Source organism: Linepithema humile, chromosome 1 (genome assembly GCF_040581485.1).
Source record: "Linepithema humile isolate Giens D197 chromosome 1, Lhum_UNIL_v1.0, whole genome shotgun sequence".
Taxonomy (NCBI): domain Eukaryota; kingdom Metazoa; phylum Arthropoda; class Insecta; order Hymenoptera; family Formicidae; genus Linepithema; species Linepithema humile.
In genome coordinates this window covers 41,490,874-41,512,790 of record NC_090128.1, presented here as the reverse complement: position 1 = coordinate 41,512,790, position 21,917 = coordinate 41,490,874, and the positions used below count along the sequence as shown (strand labels likewise).

The window sequence follows — 21,917 nt, the reverse complement described above, 5'->3', positions numbered from 1 at the left end:
GTGGTCGTAGTCGGGCAACACATGTTCCTTCGTTGCTCGAAGCTCTTTATTTTATGACTCGGCAGGAAGGACGACGCGGTTGCTGTGCGGACCCTGCGAGATGATTTACGAGTCGACGTAAAAAAGTAATTAAATCCCTGCCGTCAAAAAGAAAGGCGTGCGCGCGAGCGCAAGTATTAATTAAGTCAGGCAGAAAGTTTCCTGTGTGCCGCGCCGAATATTAATGTCGGCGAAAAGTCGCGTATCCGTCAGTGGACATCGCGCGGGCGCTCGAGATTGTCCTTCGGACTGATCCAGCTTCCGGTTCGGCTTTTTACGATCTCTCGTTATTCTGCACGATCCTTCACGTTGATTCGCTGTTTGTTTCTCAATATCCGTCTTTCTTCGCTCGCAAAGACAAACCTGTTTTGCGTGATATTCTCTGCTGACCGTCTTGCCGTCGTAACGTCGCTAAAGTTGCTTTTGCAAGCTGCTTGTTTTTGCACATTGCGTGTGATTATTCATAGACGTCATCTCCGATCGAGGATCTAGGAGTATCTAAATTGCACTCGTGAGAAGTCATCTCATTAATAATCAAAGCAAAGTTTCACAAGAAAATCGTTTTCATATATCAGATTTATCCTTCTCTTTTCTCGGAATAAAAAGATGCATCAAATATTAAGAGCAATCTCGCAACAAATTTTTTTACGCAAAAAGTAGATCGCAAAAATTCTTTTAAAATTTGTTTTCAAATTTCACCCGTCGCATGTACGTATACTGCATTCCATCTAAATCGGAGATGTCCCGTTTTATAAACTCCGGCCACGTTCTCCTGGTGTCGAGCCACTCGATCCGAATGTATCGAGTGTCTCTCGCACAATGGTCCTTGCGCAAGGTTCTCAGGGCTCAAAAGGACTGCTCTACCTGTGTATCCGAGGAGCCAATTATTTGTCCGATCTCCTTTGTGCACGGAGGGAATCCACTTGACAGGATGCGTGGGATGGAAACGCGATGCCTACTTCCTTTCGTCACCCGATCCCGCCAATAAGATACTCTCCTCCGTAAGGGTCTTGTCTTTTTGTTTCTTTCTCCCGCTAAAGGCCTCGCCCTGTCTGTCACATCAGTCGGGGTTGTTCCTGAAGGGCCGTGAAACTCCTTGACGACGCATCGATGAATGGGACGATCGCCGCGCTGCGCGTCGATTAACACGCTCGACTTAGCGCGAGAGGAATAAAGGCGAATCTACTGTCGTGCGACGTTCAACTTCTTATTTTCACGCATATACGCTCTCCCTTTTTGTGCCGTCGATTAATGTCGATTGGATAAGGATGTCGGCAACCCTTCATATCCAATTTTAATATTACGTCGACGGTTTGATCGTAAACTTTCAACTTTTCAAGCAACATTTTGGATATTATATTGAATTGAATTTTCGGGATTTTTCCGTGAAAATCATGAATGATAAATTTATTTGATTAAGGACCTTTAAAAAAAAGAAAAACATAATGTATATATTTAGAATATAAAGTTATGTTATCTTCTTACTGCTCCAATGTCATGCATAATGAACGTGATACACGCAAAACGACGTTGTACTTTCGCTCGTCACGTTGCAGCTATACATAAAACTACCCACAAGCCTCGAAAGAATTTTCTTCGTGAAGTTATATGTCGGCACGCTACGCTGAAAAGACGCGAATCCAAGGGAAACCGGCAAACGTGTCACGCTATATGAACAACTTGTCTTTGCTGCAGCAGCGTCGTCTTTGTGACGATCGATCCTGTGTGCCATTAATAATTAATGCTTCGATCGGTGAAGCTTGAGATATCCCTGGAACTGTAATTATTAATTCACGAACGACTCCGCCGCGCCCCGTCGCTTTCTTCGTTGACATAACATTTCTGTTTTCAGGGGGGTACGCTACTTCCGTTTCGCTTCGCAATCCCGTCTTAAATATTTAAAAAATTTGATACACGCAATCTTATAAAACTTTGGTTGAAAAATAAATATATATTGCATACATGTATCTGTGAATGCATGCGTATATTCAGGAGAAACGATTCCAAAGAATCTTTACTCAAATTGTCTATTTTGAATAAGCGTTGGTCGACGCAGATTGACCTATTACAGGTATCATATTAGTAAGGACGCGATTGACACGAGAATGCGGAATTGGAAGAGAAGCAGGATCCTCGAGCTCTTTATACGTTCTCGCTTGTGTCCAATGTAGTTGACACCTGTCAATATTTTGCACACTGTCGACCGTACCGCGAGTTCTCGAGTGCCCTCGATGCTCCCACTTCCACATCGGTAATCCGATAATCCGATTCGGCTGGTAAAGGTGTCCCTTTAAGCGACGTCCCGTTGACATTTTCAAGAGCAACAATGGACTGCGAACGGCCACGACGTTTGTCGCTGAAAAATGCGTCCTCTCCGTCACGCTGGGAGCGGCCGAGAGGTTGCGGAGAAGAGAGCGCGGGGGCTTTTTACGTGACCTAAGAGGATTTACCTGAGCCACCGGATGCCACACGAGGATGTCGTCCTAATTTGTACTATTTGAGAGGGAAAAAGAAGAGGGCAACGATATTTCCTTAAACGACCGCGTCTGCTTCTTGCGAAACACGCGATGCACACCGCTCCTTGTTGGCCACGAAGCTCTTCTATACGTATCTTAAGGATAACCGCGAGCGCCCCGGATTTACTTCACGCTCCGGAGAATAAATCTTTGGTTAGAAAGAATCCAATAGAACCACATGCGTGCGGTCTAAAATTCGGTTAATAAAGATCCTTTCTTTCTTAGAGGCAGAGTCTGTGTGAAGTACGTTTCTTTTGAAATAAAATTTTATGGACCGCATATTCCTCTATGTACTCTACATGGAAATTTGATTTGTTTCAACGGCTTTCAGAGCAATATTGAATAATATTCCATTTACGGAGAATCGCTCGCGATGGATACTTGTAATCACTCACTCTCTTCTCTCCGAGTCTCCCCCTTTGTCACGCCCAACGTGACGGAACCGTACCCGTACCCTAATGAATTATTTTCGTCGAGCACATCGTAACTCGCGACGTGTAAACACCCTTTCGAAAGCTCGCTCGTACTCGCTCAGCTCGTTCTGCTCGTCGTGCTGCACGGGGTCCGAAACTGGCAGATGTGCGGGGAGAGAACATGGCCGCCGGGTGACGGTCTGTGAAAAGTCGTCTTTAGGAAACCGTTATTACGTATGATCGATTGATTTCGGCATCGTTTAAGCGTCGACGTGGATCGCGGGGCGATCGTTTCTCTTTCTCTCGGGAGAAACGGGAAAACAGCCGGCTATAATTTGCTTACGGATACGTGTTTACGTGCAATGGATTTGCACGAAGAATTATATATACACAAGTCTCAATGATTGTAATATCATATTAATTATAAATTCACGATATGTGTTGAGAAAAATGGCCCCGGTCGAGAAATAAAAGACGACGCGTCAAATAAGGTGGTAATTTCTTTTACATATGTATATGCATTGCGCATGTTTAAAAACTGTATTAGCATATTCAGAACATATGTAGAAAATAAAAAGAGCAAAGATTCAAAAGAAGAGATCGGGAAGCGAATACGGGGTGTTGCATAACTCGCAATTATTTTGACACTTGCCACTTATTTTGACAAGCAATATCTCGAAACGAAAAAAACGTCGCGTGCCATAGAATTCACGTTGGAAAAGCCGCGGGCTGAAAAACGTCATTCGAAGATATAATCGATCTTAAGCACCGGCAGAAACATGCGATAGATGAGGTTTCTCGAATCGGATTGGCACGTCGCTTATATATTTCACAGAGACATAAATTGTGTGAAATTGCAGGCTAGAAGATATTACGCAGAGCGATATATTTATTGCTTTTTCAAAGTCCTCTTATGTGCGAATGATTTATGCGTTTCAACGTATTAGAACCTCGAGAGTGAGCCTTTCTCGAAACCGGTCGCGAAACATGATACTCGCCATTACCCTTCATCTTTACTTTCCCGACTTCGATTAACAGCGCCGTATCTGCGAAGTGAATCGGTCGAAAAAACATTACGGAAGTTAATCTTCGATCGGTGGTTACGTTATAGATCGAAACATCGTATACATGTCCGTGTTTTTCGTTTCACAAACTCTTTCTTCACAAAAATTCTGCTCGAGAGGAAGCAAGCTCGTATAAATATCTTGAAAAAGAGATGTCGCAGTTATAGAGAAAAGTGCGTGTTGTACGGCAGACTGAATATTAAGACTCACCTAACCACATGTCAGAGTCAGACCGAGACTGTCGTGAAAATGACAGCGCATCTTTCCCCAAGCAAATTATACTACTGTTATTGATAAACCGTGAAACATATCAATAAATCAAAAGACACTCGTGAGAAATTCACAGACAATCTTTCTTTTTCGGCGAAGTGAATATTTTTATCAAACTAGTACGCAACTAAAAGAGAAAGAGTAAATTAAAAAAAAAAATTATAACTTGAGAAAAAGAAATTATTCGACATAGAAGCGTTCTTAAGTGATAATAATCAATGTGGAGAGAGAAACTGTTGGAAATATTGCGAGCGCTCGCTCTATGTTGACCACGCGAATCCCGCGTACAAGATATATCGACCGCTTGCGAGATCCACACGTTGTGTACCCTACGTATCGTACATTGCACATTGTACATACGAGCGCGGCTCGATCGAACCTGCAATTTGGCGTAGATACGCCCGTGCGTGTAGGTTTACCGGCCGCGTGCAGCGGCTTGCACCGGGTTATACGTGCCTTCCGCCAGCCATCATCGTATCGCTCCAAGGTCCGATAATTGAAAAGCCAAGACTTCTCTCTACTCCCATCGCGCGCTGCGAAACAATATTCCTCCTAGGCGCGCACGAGCCCCGACGATGGTACGTCGAATTACCGGCCATTATCGTGACGTATCATCGCCGGGCAGCGTCATTCACCGGGACCCATGATGGGAAAAGACGAACAATACTCGCGATCTGTGGTCGACACCTCGAGGCTTTAACGTGCACCACTCCGAGTAAAGTGGAGGACGATTATTAACGACTCTCGCCGCGCGATTCTATTTAAGCTCGCTACTTTTTTTCATCGCTCAGAGACAATGGAATATTCTCGCCGGCACCAAAACGCTCGCGGCGGAATTGCGCGAGACGCAACTTACAAATTTCAGTCGTCGACATAGAGCTCGGTTTTTCCTCTTCATATATTTATCGGCCATTTATAGATATCAATATCGCATAGCCGCCTATTATTCCTATCGATCGTTGTAAGTGCAATCATTTAACACGATGTTATACACAACGGATGAATAATATTCCTGTTGACACACAACCATTTTGACGCATATTGCTTAAAGCAACTGTTAATGGTCTCGATAATTTTTGTGCTAAAAATTCTTAAATTACTCAGTGACACTCGTCGTAAGTGAGCAAAAATGTTTGCTTAAAATGTTTTTGCGCATCACGTTATTCACGCAGTACGGTACATTTCTCAAATACCGAATAGGTATCTGCGAATGTTGATACATGGAAAACCGATACATCATAGGTGTTCAAGCGAGAAAAAACATGCTACTTAACTGACTATTCTAAATGCACACCCGTTGAGCATAGCTGTTTATGGTGTAAAAGTTGACGCATTAGCACTGATACGTACGAATAATCGTTACACTAGAGTAGACCGCAAACGCTCGTTGAAAGAGAGCGATAAATGACGGGTACCAACGACGCTCGGCGGGATATGGACGCCTCTACTCTTTATCCGATAATGCCGACCTCTCGGCGCTCGGCTTGAGGAATAAAGGGCGTCTCCACGGGGCGCCGTCTCTCCCGCAGCGTCAAAACCAAAACACCAACGGCATGGACGCGTCCAGTGTCGACCGCGATGATTTATTGGTCTTTCAATTGCGTGTCTTGCGCATTTTCACTCTTGTTTCCTCGAATGCGATCTTTAAGCGAGAAAATCGATAAAGAAAAGTTTGATTTTTATTGCAATTATTATAAAACTTTTCTATAAATTTAGGAAAATTTGTTTACTTCTTCTTATATATGTCGGCAGATATGATTCTATGCTAATCTGTATTCATTGAAAGATTTATCATTAAATTTTCATGCATTCAACATGAGATATTCTGTATGATATCAAACCGTCGTTCATGACGATGCGGTTTGACAAACTTTTAGCCGCCACTGTACACGCACACGGTTCGACAAGGTAAAAATCGGCCTCGCAATCTGGACTCGCACTCTTTCTCGTTCACGTTTGCCTGGCGTCTCGACCGACGTGTCGGCATCTCGCGCCTCCTCGATTTTCACTCCTCGCGAAGAGACGACAAACCCGAAGAGGAAGGAAGAATGAAAAACGCTTGCGTGACGAATATTCGACGCGTCTCGCAATTCTATTCGCCGGCCGAGGAGCCGTATTTAGCGTCGTTTTCTTTCGAGCAATTTAAAGCTCTTTCGCGCGTAGTGCCGGCCGACGACCCTTTCCGGGATTCTGACGATGACTTCCGGCATATTCCGCACGTGAAGAGACCAACCGCGATTTTCCTCTTCCAGCAGATGTGTTTACGGTCGCACCTTGTGCGCCCTGGACCGCCTCGGGTATGTGTGCACACTTGCGAGCGGATCTCGCATTGCGTGCGGTTCGCGTGCGAAAGAGGAACCAACGAGTTTCGAGTAATAGCTGGGATAATTGCCCGGCGTGTTATTACGATGGAATGTGGCGGATTCGATATTTAATCGAGCGCGTGAGACGAACGTGCCTATCTTTTCCTTGCACGATAATCGGTAACGCGCGCGCACCTATACGTAATCGTTCTTCCTAAGCCTAACCTTATTCTTATCCCGACTTACGCGAACGAACCGCTGACTTGAGAAAATGTGTCTTGGAAGCGCCGATAAAAAGCGGAGTCGCCAGCGCAATCGTTACGCGTAATGATACTTGACCCGTAAGCCCTTCATAGAACGTTCGCGCTCGGAAATTATTTCACATCACGCCGGCGCTCAATTGTTTCAACCCGATCTTCGGAGAGAGAAAATGACGGCACACGTTGCGTATCTATTTTGAAAGGGACGAATATACTCGTCAAGCCAGAAATAAATCTGTGATGACTTCGTTGGTCTTTTCTACGTAATGCCCCGCATAATAAATTACAGAAATGAGAGAAGCTTGTTTTCGAGTAACGAGGCGTGCATGATTAATGAGTGGATGTTGTATCGATAACTCATAACGCTTTATGAACGACAAGTCAAATGAAACGTCTGACGAGAGTTTAAAGGCCGACTCGTGTTTTCACCGCGCGTTTAACGCTCAATATAGCTGTCTTGTTCTCATCTCGCACCGATATCAAACATACACATTATATAAAAATATAAAATGTGAAATTTGCATATTTCAATTGTGACACTTTTAATCCATAAAACGCTCTTTCGTTATAGATATTTTAGTTGTTGCGAGATTGTGCCAGAATCCGCCGGATCCTTCGTGGATTAATGTGGTCGGACAAGACGCAGTCTATCGAAAGGAAAGTGCGTGATCGTAAAAAAAGCAACGCAAATCTTGCCTTACCTCTATTTTCGTGGAATCGATTCGCGCGAGGCGACCGAATCTAGATTGTATCTTACGTAGTCGCGTAATAAGAAAATGCGCGCTAGGAGAAACCGGACCGGCGAACGAGGACCGGTCAAGGGGACGCGATTTCAATTTTCCACCAGTTTCACTCGTTCGCTTTCTCGCAGGTCGGATAATTTGCATCTCAGTATCCCTATCTGCGCTTCGCGCAGCTCGAGGCGAGGAATTATCCTCTCCGCGCATTGCATAACGACTTGAGCTATGAGCCCTTTACAGAACGATCGTGTCGTCGTTATCGAACGCAATACTGGTAGATTTATAAATCGGATGGTCCACTCACCATGTTCTATTTCAGCACGACATCCACCAGTGAATTAGGAAAACAAACTCCCTTTCCCGCAAAACGTATTACCGTCACAATTTATGGCGTCTCCTCGAGAATCGAGGGAACATTCTCTTGTCCATTCGTTTATGAATTTTTATGTAGGGGGGATTCGTATGACTCTCATGCTTATTTACGAAGCTCTCTATCATTGGGATACCATCGTTAAGCAGTAACGTCTTCTCTTTAACATTGACTCTCGTTGTTTAAAAGGAGATTAATTGTTAACAGAGGAGACGCGAAGAATTTCTATTCAATATTATGAAATATCTACAAAATACTTGCCCACTCATTACTGTTTAACTCGAAACTAATATTCCGATCAACTTGCGTTAGTGTGTCTTACAATTAGACGCATTCATTATATCATGACCAGAACAGCGTAACTCACCGACCGACAGTCAACGATTACTCAAACTTCCGTCGTGGCGATAAAATCGCTGAAAGGCGCGCCGGTAAGCATCTATTCGCGTGCTCGCGAGCATTACCGCTTCTCGGCAGCCGTCTCCGGCGATCGCTCGCAATCTTTCCGCGACGGCGACGATAATACATTTATGCGGCTTGTCGATGCATACGCGAAGAATCGACCGCGACAGATCGCGCTCCCACGGCCCGTTCGCTCGCCCGTCCATCAAATCGTGAAACAATAAATCCGGTTGCCGGGGTCACCCTCTTTACGAGGTCCTCATAGCCGGGAATGATGCCCCTTCGCCATGAGTGCGGGGGTAGTCTAATATGTCACAGTCTGTTGCAGGACGACCCGCCAGAGCCCATCCTCGAAAAGGAGGGTGGCCCGTCGTTTCAGGGGTCGACTTGCGATTAGATGCGCTCTTAATGGAGCGATTCAATAGCGACGATCTGATAAACCGATTCCACGCGTTCCCGGGTTTCGAGTCCGCGAATCGAATTAAGCATGATCCTCGTTTCTCGTATTTTACGATCTCGTGTTCCCTGAGCTTTACAATCGAGAATCGCGCCCGCCTTGTTTCCTTTGTGAATCGCTGAATTCGCCGATGACAAATTTCATCTTTAACCACATTCTTTGATCCTTGTTCTATAGGTCGGTTAAAACCTGGCTTATGGAGTCGTTGAAAAGTCTAAGGTGCAGTGTCGAGAAAAATGATTTGCATAATTTCAAAACGCGTGATCCGCTGTGAGATAAGACGAGCGAGCGAGCGTATCGCGAATCTACCGCGCGAAAGCACGATGAAGCAATAAATTTTACCAAGTTGGCGCGGAAGACACGCGAACCATTTTGTTCGAGATCCGGACGATCGGTCGGTTCACCGGTACTTGCGCACGTAAATGCTCACTTTCGCAACATTGGCTGCGTGGATACTACATATATAATCGATAATTTTATTTCGCCATAATAATTTGGATATTTTATAAGTAACATACATTCAACGCTATTTGCTACTTTTCATTGGTTACTTCGAATGCCATATTAAACATTCAACGCTATTTGCTACTTTTCATTGGTTACTTCGAATGCCATATTAACTATATCACGTGTCGACAGAACTATGAATAGTTGCAGTGATTAATGCAAGTCGAATCATCTATTAAAGAGAAACGTCATCAATGTACTGCTCTATTAAGCGCGAAACATTAATTACAACGCTACATACTCATTGTCAGTAACAGCCATGTAGAAAATAAGAAAATATCTAAAATTACGATCTCTTCTAATAGACAACGTGAGAAATATTTTTAATAGCGCTCGGTTGGCTTTAATAACACAGTGATGTGCGTGTCGGTAAACTTTATCGCCTCGTCGACCAGTACGAACGCCATTAAAGGTATTTTTCACGTCATGTCAATTACACACACGAGCAACAAGCTTTCTCTAAACATACGTACACGGTTCCACTTTTATCATTTTTACAACTATCTTTATCATATTTTGACACCTGCATACATTTTTCTTTCCGCACTGCTTTTTTTCTCTTTGTAAATCAGTACGTTATAAATTTTTGAAAGGCAGTTATATTTGAAGGCAAAAACAATTTGAATGCGCGGAATCAATTGCGAATTAAATTTCGCCTATATATTGAAACGGACACCTTATACCAAACGCTAACGAGATAGAAAGCACAGGTTCTTCTCAAGCACGGATTACACATGCAACGATTATAGGTATTACATGCATGTACCGATCGTAAAGCGTCTCGTTGACGGCTGAAGGAAAGGACCACTTAATTCTGCCTTCCCTTTAAGGTCCTGGAATTGCAGGCCTGGTGTGCGTTATCTTAAATTACAATTTATAACCTATTTTTGGTTATTATTTAAATTTTTATAGGATAAAAATAACAATTTTTGTTCCGAGTGCAATGTTAATAGCTTCAATATTTATATTTGACTTTAACGGGACGCAATCGATACCTCTTATTATAGCGCGCATTGTTAAACAAACCGGGTATAGATATACGCAACTGAGCTACGCGCAACCTTTTGACTCTCGTATTCCGATTCTTTCGCACGTTAATCTTTTGACATTACCGGCACATTACAAATAGACAACGCGGAACTTTATATCAACGCTATGTTACTTCTAAAAATAATGCAACACAAGCATTTGTACATCATAAATCAATAATAAAAATATTAAATTAAAGATCAAACGGACTACTGACTTAACACAAGTTGTCCGTTGGCCAAATTGCTTGGTCCGTTGGCCCACTTGGCTTAACAGATTTATTAAGATAATGTATTATACAAGTACGGACAATTTGCATTAATTCACTTGATCTTTTGTTTTAGATTTTTTTTAAATAATTCGAACCTCAACAAATGTTGAAAATATATTATTATGATCAACAACATAGTGTGCATTTTATGCCAGAATTAACTCGCTGACGTACACTACCGGATGTAAAGCGCAATTTCCTCGAGAATAGTGTCACCTGTTTCGCAACTTATAGTCCCATCAGTCAGGTACGTGTAGTATGTTAAGTACGACTATAGTCATCTGCTTAACGCGATAACGCTATGAAAATCTTGCATATTTCATAAAGGTTACAATATTCTGGGATGAGATTATTCGAGCCTTAAAAAATGCGCGAAATGATCAATACCGAATATTACAGGCGTAGAAACGGAATGCGATCCCTTATCGTCGACGTAGCCGCTCCTTTGCGAATCGTCGCGAAGCTTTACAAGTTCTCGAGCTATTTGCAAGGGCGATCTCAGAACCGCACGCGTCTTTTTGCTCGGAATATTATAGCGCCGGGAAGGCGAGCGCGAGCTCTCCACGAGATTGGATCTTTAACCGCTTTACTTTAGCGGCAGCTGCGTCCGGCCGGCGAGATGAACGGGTTCACGTGGTCTGCCAAAGGTGATTTAGTGCCGGTTTGTTGCCGTAACGCCGTCGGTAACACGTCGCCCCGTTCGACGAAGGCGAAGGCGGCCGCTATATTACACGGCTCCGAGACGCGTAGACGCGAGGATCTGCCGAACGAGCGGGTCGTCCGCCGCTAAATTACCTCGTCGGGCGCTCGCTCAGCCCCGGTCGGCGCGGCGCTTTTGTTTATCCTTCCAAACGATCCCGATAAGCCGACGATTAAAACGCAAACGCGCGCGAGAGGGATCGCTATGCGAATTGGCCGCGCGTTAGTCCGCCAACAATTTGTATCTATCGCGCGGTCTAAGCGCGCTACTACCGACGATCCACGCCGGTGGCCGCCGCGATTAGACGCCAATCTCGCTTGCATCGGGAACGATGATTGCGATGATGCAGGTGCACTGTCATTCGCCGCCAATCGATCGTATCACATCCGCGAAATGCTACCTTGTGGCAAATCCTGAAAGTTTTACGCACGTTGCCGATTTCTTTAAAATCTCTTCGAAAGGGGATAAGAAAAATAGATATTACGAATAATAAAGTTATATTGGAAGGTTAAACAAAAAATGTTTTACACGCCAAGGCGCACTTTCTGACATTATCGCGCGAGGATATCTTTATGTGTTCTACCGAAAACAACACGCAACATGCCTATCGCGCTACTATCGTTTAGATTGCCCGTAGAATGCAGTAAAATCTGTTGCTGTGTGAAATCTGCGTGTGTGTGTGTGTGTGTGTACGAGCCCTTTGATGGAACGGCGGCGCATCGTCTCGAACTGGATTCGAGAGCGGTACGCCGATCGTCTCGGAGCAAATCGTCTTCAAGGCCGGCGACCGCGTGTCGTTCCCGGCGCGCTCGTTATCACCCCGAAGAGCGCGCTGCACAGATTTACCGGAGCGCCGTGTCTTTACGACTTTTTAAGTGAACGTAAATATTTGCAGGTGCGCGAGTGCACGAGATTTCGCTCGTAATCGCGCGAAACGCAGGCGCGTATCGGACATGTATATCCGACTTCGATGTAACCTTCCATCGTAAAAGCGAGCCGCCTAACATAAATTTATAAACTCACCCATATGTCTGTCTGCGAATTTCGTCGAGCATTCTGTTTTTCGCCTCGTAAAATGTCTCCGTGATTAAATTATAACTTTGTTCTCTAAACGGTGTCGCTTTTGTATCAACGGCCGAAATGCGGCGAATAAATAATGCCGCTCAGGAGCAGGTGAGATAATTCAAACCGGCGTGTGTGGTCGATTTTTAAACAAGAATTAGTACTTCTCTCGCTTCTCTCATGGATTATTCGTCAGAAAATAGTTGTACACCACAAATAATGAGATAAACGCGCGTCGCGACGAGAATCGTACATACCTTTTAAATTGATTCCAGAATGCGTGCAGCTCACTCACAGCTTGGACATGGCAATGCAACGTGCGAAAGAAAAAACCAATCTCGACAGTTTCGTACACGCTTCCATGAATTATTTACAACCGCGCGTATATGTTGCGCGAAGCAGACAGTTTGTCTTCGAAATTCAGTTCACGAGGCGTGAATATGGGAGAGTGGGTGTGCTCGTAATTACTTCAGTGTATTCTCGACACGATGGTTATCAAATGTTAAGACGCAGGAATCCGCGCGGACCTCACGGCGCAGGAAGGTGGAAAGGGTTAACGAGAACAAAGTGAGCAAATACGGCGTAGCGGTGAAGAATACATCGTTAATAAATAAGAGCCCCTCGTAGCTACCTACCTACCCGACAACATCGCCAAGAGGCAACTCCGTCTATACGTATTCGTCATCTATTCGTTGTTGTCAGAAATTTAATAATAAAATACGCGATATATGAGAATACATAATAATAATGAAAAATTCTCTCGACGTGAGAAAATTATTCTTGAATAAATTATTCATATATATACATATGGCGATTATTTATACAGAAAGCAAGTTTGAAAATGATAGCATTTTTCTTTTCTTTTCAATGACGAAGCCGTCTTGTTCCTCTCGTTTCGCAGTTCTCGCAGTAATCGAGAGTCATCGAGATCGTCGATGGACCGCTCCATCGTTTAAATGCTAATACAGACCTAATTTATCGGCCTATGATTCTGCCAAGCAACCCCGTGCGTCGACGCTATTTACACGTCGATTCTACGTGGAACTTCCATAATTGAAAGAAAGCCGCCGACCAGGACCACCGTGTAGCTATGGCTATAAAACTCGAAATATACGAGAACAGGGAGGTTTTTTGGTGAACTCGTCTAGGAGAGCGCACAACGATCGAGAGATGGACCATACTAGTCTACCTGAGTGGTTGATAAAGGCGTGCTTATGACCGCGCGCCTTTCACGCGTCATAAGACGCCCAAACTCGATGCGCCATATAAAAAATTATTGTCCCTACGATTTAGAAACAGCTGTAAGCGTATACGAAAAAAAATGGAACCGCATAGATAGAGAAATTTATTAAGCGCTCCGAGATCGGGCCCTTTCCGAATACTAAGGAATTTAACATTTCCAAAATTAAAATATGCTTTTTACGATGCGGTTAATCAGACGCGGTTAATGTAATTCGTAATATATACAAATAACTGCACTAAAATTTAAAATATAAATTATAAAAAGAGAGAGAGTATCAGATAAATAATATTTTTTTCCCTTCTTATTACTTCTTTTTGACGATAAAATTTATTTCTCACTGCAACTAATCGAGTAATTCTGTTTAAAAACTTCATTTTATTATTATTGTATAGAGCTTGCAGATATCTGAGCAAGATGAAACAGTGCATCAGAGAGTTAATCAACCTGTCCGGCTTAGTCATCCTTTGACCGCTACCGCATACGCTCTGCCCTATCCCAGTCAAATTGGTTTTATTTAGCTGAGTAGTTCCGCGCGGACCTCACGGCGCAGGAAGGTGGAAAGGGTTAACGAGAACAAAGTGAGCAAATACGGCGTAGCGGTGAAGAATACATCGTTAATAAATAAGAGCCCCTCGTAGCTACCTACCTACCCGACAACATCGCCAAGAGGCAACTCCGTCTATATGCTAATACACGGCTTCCGATATACAATACAACGTTTCGCGCTTTCCGTGCTTGCTCCACTTCCGAAATCTTAGTAGGCTTTGCCGAAGATTATCGAAGAATATCTTCGATTTCGAGAAATGTACAATGATTGAAGATTTACAGAATGTTAATTAAAAATCACGATAGCAGCGTCAGATTGTATCGAAAAATAGTACGAAATAAACATCGGTATTTTTCACATATTTGTTTCATATTTTTCAAATCAATATCTTACGTGAGTTCGAGTTGAAATTATTTGTAAAATTCTTCGAACAGTGTTCGAAACAAATATTTGTTCGCGCATGAATATTAGTGGGTGGTCCATCAAGATGTAAAAACATTGTGGGTAGGGTACGACAATAAAACTCGTATAGGATGATAAAACCTGCGCGAAGATGCAGGTTTTTTATGGGGCGAGAATGTCCCCGCTCTTAAAGGAGTCACCATCTTCCCAAATTAGAAGCGTTCCGTGGCGAGCGAACGCGGTAAACGACTAGCCGGGCGATAGATCGGACACTTCGGCGCTAATTGGCTGCGGAATTTTATGTACCACTAAATTACTCTATGCAAATGTGACCGCTTCCGTCGTCTCTCGATGAGGGCATTCTGAAAGTGTGCTCGCGCGCGCAGACGACGTGCCCTTTGAGATTACGCTGCCCTCATTATCCTAATGAAGACGTAAACGCTTCGCGAAAAACGAGTCGCAATTTTTGCTGGAAATTGATCATTGCGACGTCCTTGTTACCGAACTTCTCGTCACTGACGCTACGACGAATTTTCTTAAACGTAAATTTGCAGATACTTGAAAGATGCACTAGAATAATCGTCGGAGCACGAAAGGTCGGAAGAACGATTCCGGTGTTAACTGACTGCGAATTATAACCAGCCCGCGTAATGTCCGCTTAATATTCAACGCCGGCGGAGCAACGGATTTACGAGAGCTTATGAATCGGTAGTCATTCTCTCTATCTATCCCTCTTCCCATCCGTTTCTTTCTCTCCGTCTATCTCGCGGACAATTTGATTTAAAACCGAAAGTGTTGGCTTATATTTTTGTTATCGATTATTGATTGATAATTTATTAATAATCGAGTGAGATAAAATTTATCGGAATATGTTATACAGAAAAACGTTGTACGACATAACGAACAATGCACATCTGATTTACATGCCGACACTTTACCCGGAAATCATTAGCTCCAAGGGCGATTCGAAATTTGTCGAGGGTGCGTAATGGAAAAAAAAAACTCGATGCCGTCGGGAGAAGGAGCAAAAAGGAGGCGAAGTAGGAGATGGCTCTCGGGCTATAGGATAGCGGAATAAATTTGGATAGCTCCCTGTTTTGGCCTCGAGCCACGGTTACCCGACGTAGGCACTCTCAGACGTACGATCGACTCTTTCGTAACGCGGCGCGCGAGAAGGGTAGAGAAGAAAACTGGGCAGGGCCGGCGAAAGAGAGGTATACAGGCGAGCCGCTCCTTTACGATGGATTTAATTAAAAAACATAATTTAGCAGGCAGAGGATAACAGGTAGCTTGGCTCCGATGGGAACTAACGGAGGTTCCGTCACAGCACGGCGCTGTTCGGCGCCGGCCTGCGGTCACTCATGAATAAGATTATTAATCCCGTCCTTTACAGAAAACCACTTTTTTTTTGTTTCGCTCCTCGCACAATCGCTCTCTTCTCGCGTTTCCTAATATCTAGAAAAATTTATCGCACGTGATTTAATTTATTAATAATTATTTATGAGCGAGTGAGAAAGACTGCAAGGCGAGATAGTGCATTTGATTCATAATCTTTCATTTGACTTCAAAATTTGATAGATACGAATTACGATTAATATCGTACGGATTTCCGTAAAGCATTGTTGCAAAATAATTACTGCATTACGGATGGATTCGGATTTTCTCTCATAAAAAGTTGGCAAAATTTTTTATCCCCTCAAATTTACGAGATTTAAGCAAGTTAGCCATCGTTCTTCGTTAATGATTGTAATCGCTGATGTTACACGCGATACGGCCGCATCGGCCGTCCGCAGTCAGCACAGGCAGTAAGTTGATCGCCACTGACACACTGGGTTGGACCCCGGGTCGGTTAGATGGGCCGAGTTAAAAATCCATTTGTTGGGGACGCGGTCAGTGTCGCGCGCGAGATTAAAAGAGAGATACCGACGGACAAGAAAAGCAACGCCATTTTGTCGAAAGGAGGACCGATGACCTCGCGGCTAGTTTCTCTCCCGCGTATAATGGCAGTCGCGTTGCGTGCGAATGTACAATTTTGTTCCATCGCTACCGGTCGATCAAGGGGTCCTGTCGGCAAAGCCAACAGAGCGGAAGGAAAACGAGGTGCCAGTCGTCAGTACGAAAAGATTTTTCACAATTAAACAAAAAGAGAAAAATAACTTATAACCTTTATTACAAAACATTATGAAAAGCACGTTTGTGAACGTTGTGTATAGTGTAGAATAGCAAAAATTTATCTGTCTTCATATAATATTTACGTCAAGCTCGAATCTATTTCTACTAAACTACCTAAGCTTTGTATTGTGTAAAATTTGCAAAAATATTGCGTGACCCATGGAGACACTAACGCGGCTGGTATTATCACACAATTAACTTTATAAATGTAACGAGGTTGTTCAGATAACGCGTTCTGCAACAAAAAAAGTAATTTTCTCTTTCAGTTTAGACTATCGTTGCAACATGAAGTCTCACGACACGCAATATTTTTCGCAAACTAAGAATTTGTGCTATTGATTAAATCTTACGTATTACTTTGGTTGCTCATTGTATGGATATGCGTATTTCACTCAATCATGCATATTGAATGTTAATTTATACTTCAAAGATAAAAAACGAAGAATGAAGAAAACAGTAATGATAAAAAAAAGAAGCCTATGACGCGACGTAGGAAATAACGTAGGAAACGACTATATCGGAGTCGACGGCCAGTCCGATAACGAGAGAGACGAGCGAGGCAAAGCGAACGTTTTTATAATCGCTGCAATTATCTGCGAGGCCGGAGTCGAGCGTATAGAACCCTAGCGCGCAACAGTTTCAAGGGGCACCGCTTCTTATCGGGACACTGGCTGCGTGCCGGCGCGGTTGCATGCGGAGGCTGATAAACAAATAATTAGCATTCGAAGTAACCTGCATTCGTATTATCGCTGGCATCGCTCTCCTCGTGAAGGGAAGGCGTATTCGCGTAACCCTTCGTTGACGTATATACTGCGCGCATTCGAGCCAGCGAAGACCTAGCCGGTTAACGTGCAACGGCATTCGTGCTACCCGCTATACATTTTACCCGACTTGTACTCGGACGGGTAATTAACGCGGTATGGAAATCACGTTGAACAATTCGACCGTTCGATCTAAGTGCATTTCTTTTCCGTAATATGTTTTACGTGTCCGCGTAAGCGTATCGAGATGATAAAGAAAACACCGAGTAATGAGATTATATGAGGCAATAGTATAATATTATTTTAAATTATAATACAATGGTATACAGAGTATTTCAGCCCAATCGTATCACCTATTAAGAGTAGGATTCTGAAGTCATTTGAAGACAAAAGTTTTTACGTCAAAATGTCCAGACTACAATATTTAAATGGAAAATGTTTAAAGTTAATCGATCAAATTGTCAAAAATTTACGCACTCAGGTATATTTTAATATCCTTTCCATATGAGACCGTATAACCTCAGAAATCTGCTATAACAGATAATACAGTTACTCTGTGAAATACCTTATATATTTTACATTATTTTTAAATCTGTTCTTTTAATGATATTAAAAGAAACAAGTTAGATTGACTTACCGGCACTATGCGCAGCAGCAGAATTGTTTACAAGTTGATCTATAAACATACAAAGTACATCCAAATTATAGCAATGTTAAAAATAATTATTTGAGAAATAATTATTATGCACATTAAACTTTTACTTATTTTTTATGCAAATATCTAATAAAAGAATTATACATTTATATCTAATAACCATAAATATTAAAAATTGCAAATCTTTTATTAAATATTTCAAAGTTTCTATGTGCGTTACATGATGTTAATTTGTTAAGTTTCTATGTACATTACATGATATTTTACGTGCAATATTTTACAAATAACATATAACAAATAAATGATTACTTACTCTAAAGTCGCTCCGCCGATGTCCAATGCCTTTCCTGAGCCTTTTCCTCCTCTCAGTCTTTGCAATTCTTCAAGACACTCACACGCGTTTACGACGCAAATATTCGCACAATATTTAACGACACCACCGATGCGTACTTTGTCATATTAAGACAAAAGTAAAACTTGTATAGAATATTATCGCACAGATTACACGTTCGACACTCTATCGCATCCGTAACAATTAACGATAGAAAATGTGAGACCAAAAATTACGGAAAATAATAAAGATAATACTATTGGAGAGGACAACGCGTCGATACGGAACGATCTGAACAAGGTGTTGCCGTGCGCATAACTGTGTAAACATATCAAGGACAAAATCAAATTAAAATCGGAATCGGAGCGACTTTGTTCTTGATATGTTTATTGCCCAATTATTATGCGCATGGCGACACCTCGTACAGATCATTCCATATCGATGCCTTATCCACTTCATTAGTATAATATCTTTATTATTTTCCGTAGTGTTCGATCTCACTCTTTCTGTCGTTACTTATTATAGACGTGGCAGAGTATGTGTAACCCGTGCAATGATATATAAGTTTTACTTTGTCCGTCGAGATGACATATCGAGAGTATCGTTTAAAATATTGTGCGATTTTTGTATTCGCGTCGTGAACGCATGTGAGTGCCTTAAAGAACTGCAAAGAGAACTGAAAGGAAGAAGCTCGGGAAGGGCATCAGGCGGAGCAATTTTAAAGTAAATAATTATTTATTTGTTATCTATTATTTGCAAATTATTGCGTTAAATATTGTGTAACGCACATAGAAACTTTAAATATTCAGTAAAAGATTTGCAAGTTTTAATATTTGTGGTTATTAGATATATAATTCTTTTATTAGACATTTGCATGAAAAATAAGTAAAAGTTTAATATGCATAATAATTATTTCGCAAAAAGTTATTTAAAATGCTGCTATAATTTGAATGTACTTTGTATGTTACAGATCAACTTGTAAACAACTCCGTTGCTGCACATCGTGCCAGTAAGTCTCAATCCAATTTGTTTTATTTTAATATTAGAGAATTAAGAAAACAGATTTAAAAATAATGTAAAATATACAAGGTATCTCACAGAGTAACTGTATCATCTGTTAAAAGCAAATTTCTGAGGCTTCTTATATGCCAAGTATATAAAAATCAATATGCGACGTGCTTGAGCGCGTTAATTTTAAATAATTTAATCGGTCAACTTTAAAATTTGAATATTATTGTAGCCTGGACATTTGGTATAAAAATTTTCGTCTCCAAATGACTTCAGAAATCTGTTATTCACCGGTGATACGGTTGGTTTAAGACACTTTATGTATATAGCACATCTATACCGTGTTACAATTTGCATGGTAGTAATGATTGCTTATCTCAGATACTACATACTTTATGAATAATTTTACTTTACTCTACTTTTTCGCAGTCAATGAATATAATATATGTACGTATGTATATATGTGTGTGATAAGTATGAAATTATGTTTGAAAATTAATTCGCAGATTCTTCTATAATAATTTAAACCACATGTATATTTTAAAAATATATACGCTATAAATTTTATAATAGATTCAAAGCTGATACTGTCACCGCCTTAATTACTTCGTTGATTTTTTTAATAAATTAAATTGATATATTTTTCTTCAGAACGAAATAAAGTGAAGAAACTCATAAACTATTAAAAATTAACCTTCGCACCTAAATTTTTTTTATAGGTATTATCAATTACTCGAAGCAATTTCCATATGAAAATAACATTTACATATTAAGGCTAAAAAAATTAAAATTACGGTTTTATCTTCATGAAAGATTCGCCGATAAAAAATGAGTACAGATGTTGATATTTTATAAAGGAAATTATTAAGATAATAAAAATAATTCAAAACGCAATTATAGTACCCTCGAATGCAAAGAGTTAATATCTTATATGTAGAATTCTGAGTTTCCAAATAGTAATTCCAACACTCATTAAAAGAAAAATTGAATATGCAACACTCACCGTTCGCAGCTACGATGCAATCCAATGTGTAAATCGAAATTCGACAATAATCTCTTCTCAACAGCCGCATTCGTTGCTTTATCGTTGGTCCAAATCCATATCCAAGTATACACATTTCACACACACACGCGCGACCGACGCGACGAAAATTACGAAACAATCGCGGTTCCAATATAAACACTTCGCACAATCGTTCTCGCGATATTTCACACGTCGAAATCTTCGTTATCGCGACTCCGAACACATTTTTCATTCAATGAAATTTCACACAATCGTATCCGCGACTCCTTTATTCGTGAATACTATATACGTAAGCTTAAGCATGTATATTATATATAGCAATTATTGCGCTGTAAATCCGCCAAAATACGGAAAAGCACACACGACGAACGACGTACTCACGCGCGAATTAAACCGACTTCGTAAATGACCGAACACCAATGGTAACAATTTGAGCCTCGCAGCTCGAGGATGTTGCTCACTTAGCGAAATTTTGCACAATCATGTCCAAAAATATCGTTCCTGAAACAAAAAAAATATCGACATGTGTTAGTTACGATGATCGGCGAGTACGCGTAAAATTGATGGATAATAATTTAATGTACACCAATTTAACATATACATAGCACCATAATTAAAACGTTTTGGACGGCGTCTTATAAAAAAGATAAAAGATCGGAAATATATAAAAAAGAACGATGTGAGCCATTTAAGTAGATATATAAAAATAGAAATTAAAATAAGTCATAAAGTTTGATGTGGTAAAATGGTCAATATCACTGGTTTGAGGCTATTCAATGCAGGTGAATCCAATCAGAAACTCGACCATGCCAGCTCGGCAGGTGCTCGGGGATCACGGTCAATGGCTTTCGGGAACGGCCGACACTTTTTACACAGAAAGCAGAAAAGAGCGTCGACTAATTTTGCGCGGCGCTTCATTACGAAACACGGAGCAACTCTTCTTCCGTGGCTCTATAATTCTTTCAATTATTTTTGTTCGGCTAATTCGACGACATAGCTTCGTAATAAAAATAAATAAATAAGCAACATTATATGTGCTATAAAACGTTTTTTTTTTTTTAAACTTGTATTGGTTAAAGTAAAAATTTGTACGTGAATTTTGTTTAAAGAAAGAAGATTTTTCGTCTCGCAGACACTAAAAGAAGGATTTCTAAACTAATCTATCGAACAGATTCAACGTCTTCGTTAGCGTGCACGCGTCAAATACCGATCACCGTACATACGACTCGCCTGATGTGTAAATGAGGGTTCTCCTCAAGCAGAAAGGGGAACGAAAGTTTGACACGGCCGTCGGATGCGGTTCGCCACGAAGCTCGACCGGTAGACACCCTACGGTTTGTTGCTTCGCACCCTCGCTGTCGAGTCTTTTAC

The 21,917-nt window shown here is 41.6% G+C and overlaps 2 protein-coding genes across 11 annotated transcripts in view; one reads left to right on the top strand and one right to left on the bottom strand.

Moving 5' to 3' along the window:
- LOC105672946 (uncharacterized) overlaps nt 1-21,917 on the bottom strand; it is a 137,955-nt gene that overhangs the window by 57,279 nt on the left and 58,759 nt on the right. For 4 of the 5 annotated variants that reach the window (XM_067351744.1, XM_067351739.1, XM_067351749.1 and 1 more), the window contains 2 exons: nt 20,526-21,047; nt 18,166-18,204 (listed from right to left, as the gene is read on the bottom strand). In XM_067351744.1, coding sequence (XP_067207845.1) covers nt 18,166-18,204; nt 20,526-20,778 — 292 coding nt within the window. In that variant the 5' untranslated portion in view covers nt 20,779-21,047. The remainder of the gene's footprint in view (nt 1-18,165; nt 18,205-20,525; nt 21,048-21,917) is intronic. The other variant, XM_067351753.1, reaches the window with a different exon arrangement.
- Nucleotides 1-21,917, top strand: part of Sp1 (transcription factor Sp8) — a 79,008-nt gene that overhangs the window by 51,369 nt on the left and 5,722 nt on the right. For 3 of the 6 annotated variants that reach the window (XM_067351346.1, XM_067351343.1, XM_067351338.1), the window contains exon 2: nt 19,485-19,523. The exons of the other annotated variants lie outside the window; for them this stretch is intronic. The gene's annotated coding sequence lies outside the window, so the exon portion shown is untranslated. The remainder of the gene's footprint in view (nt 1-19,484; nt 19,524-21,917) is intronic. 6 annotated transcript variants of the gene reach the window in all.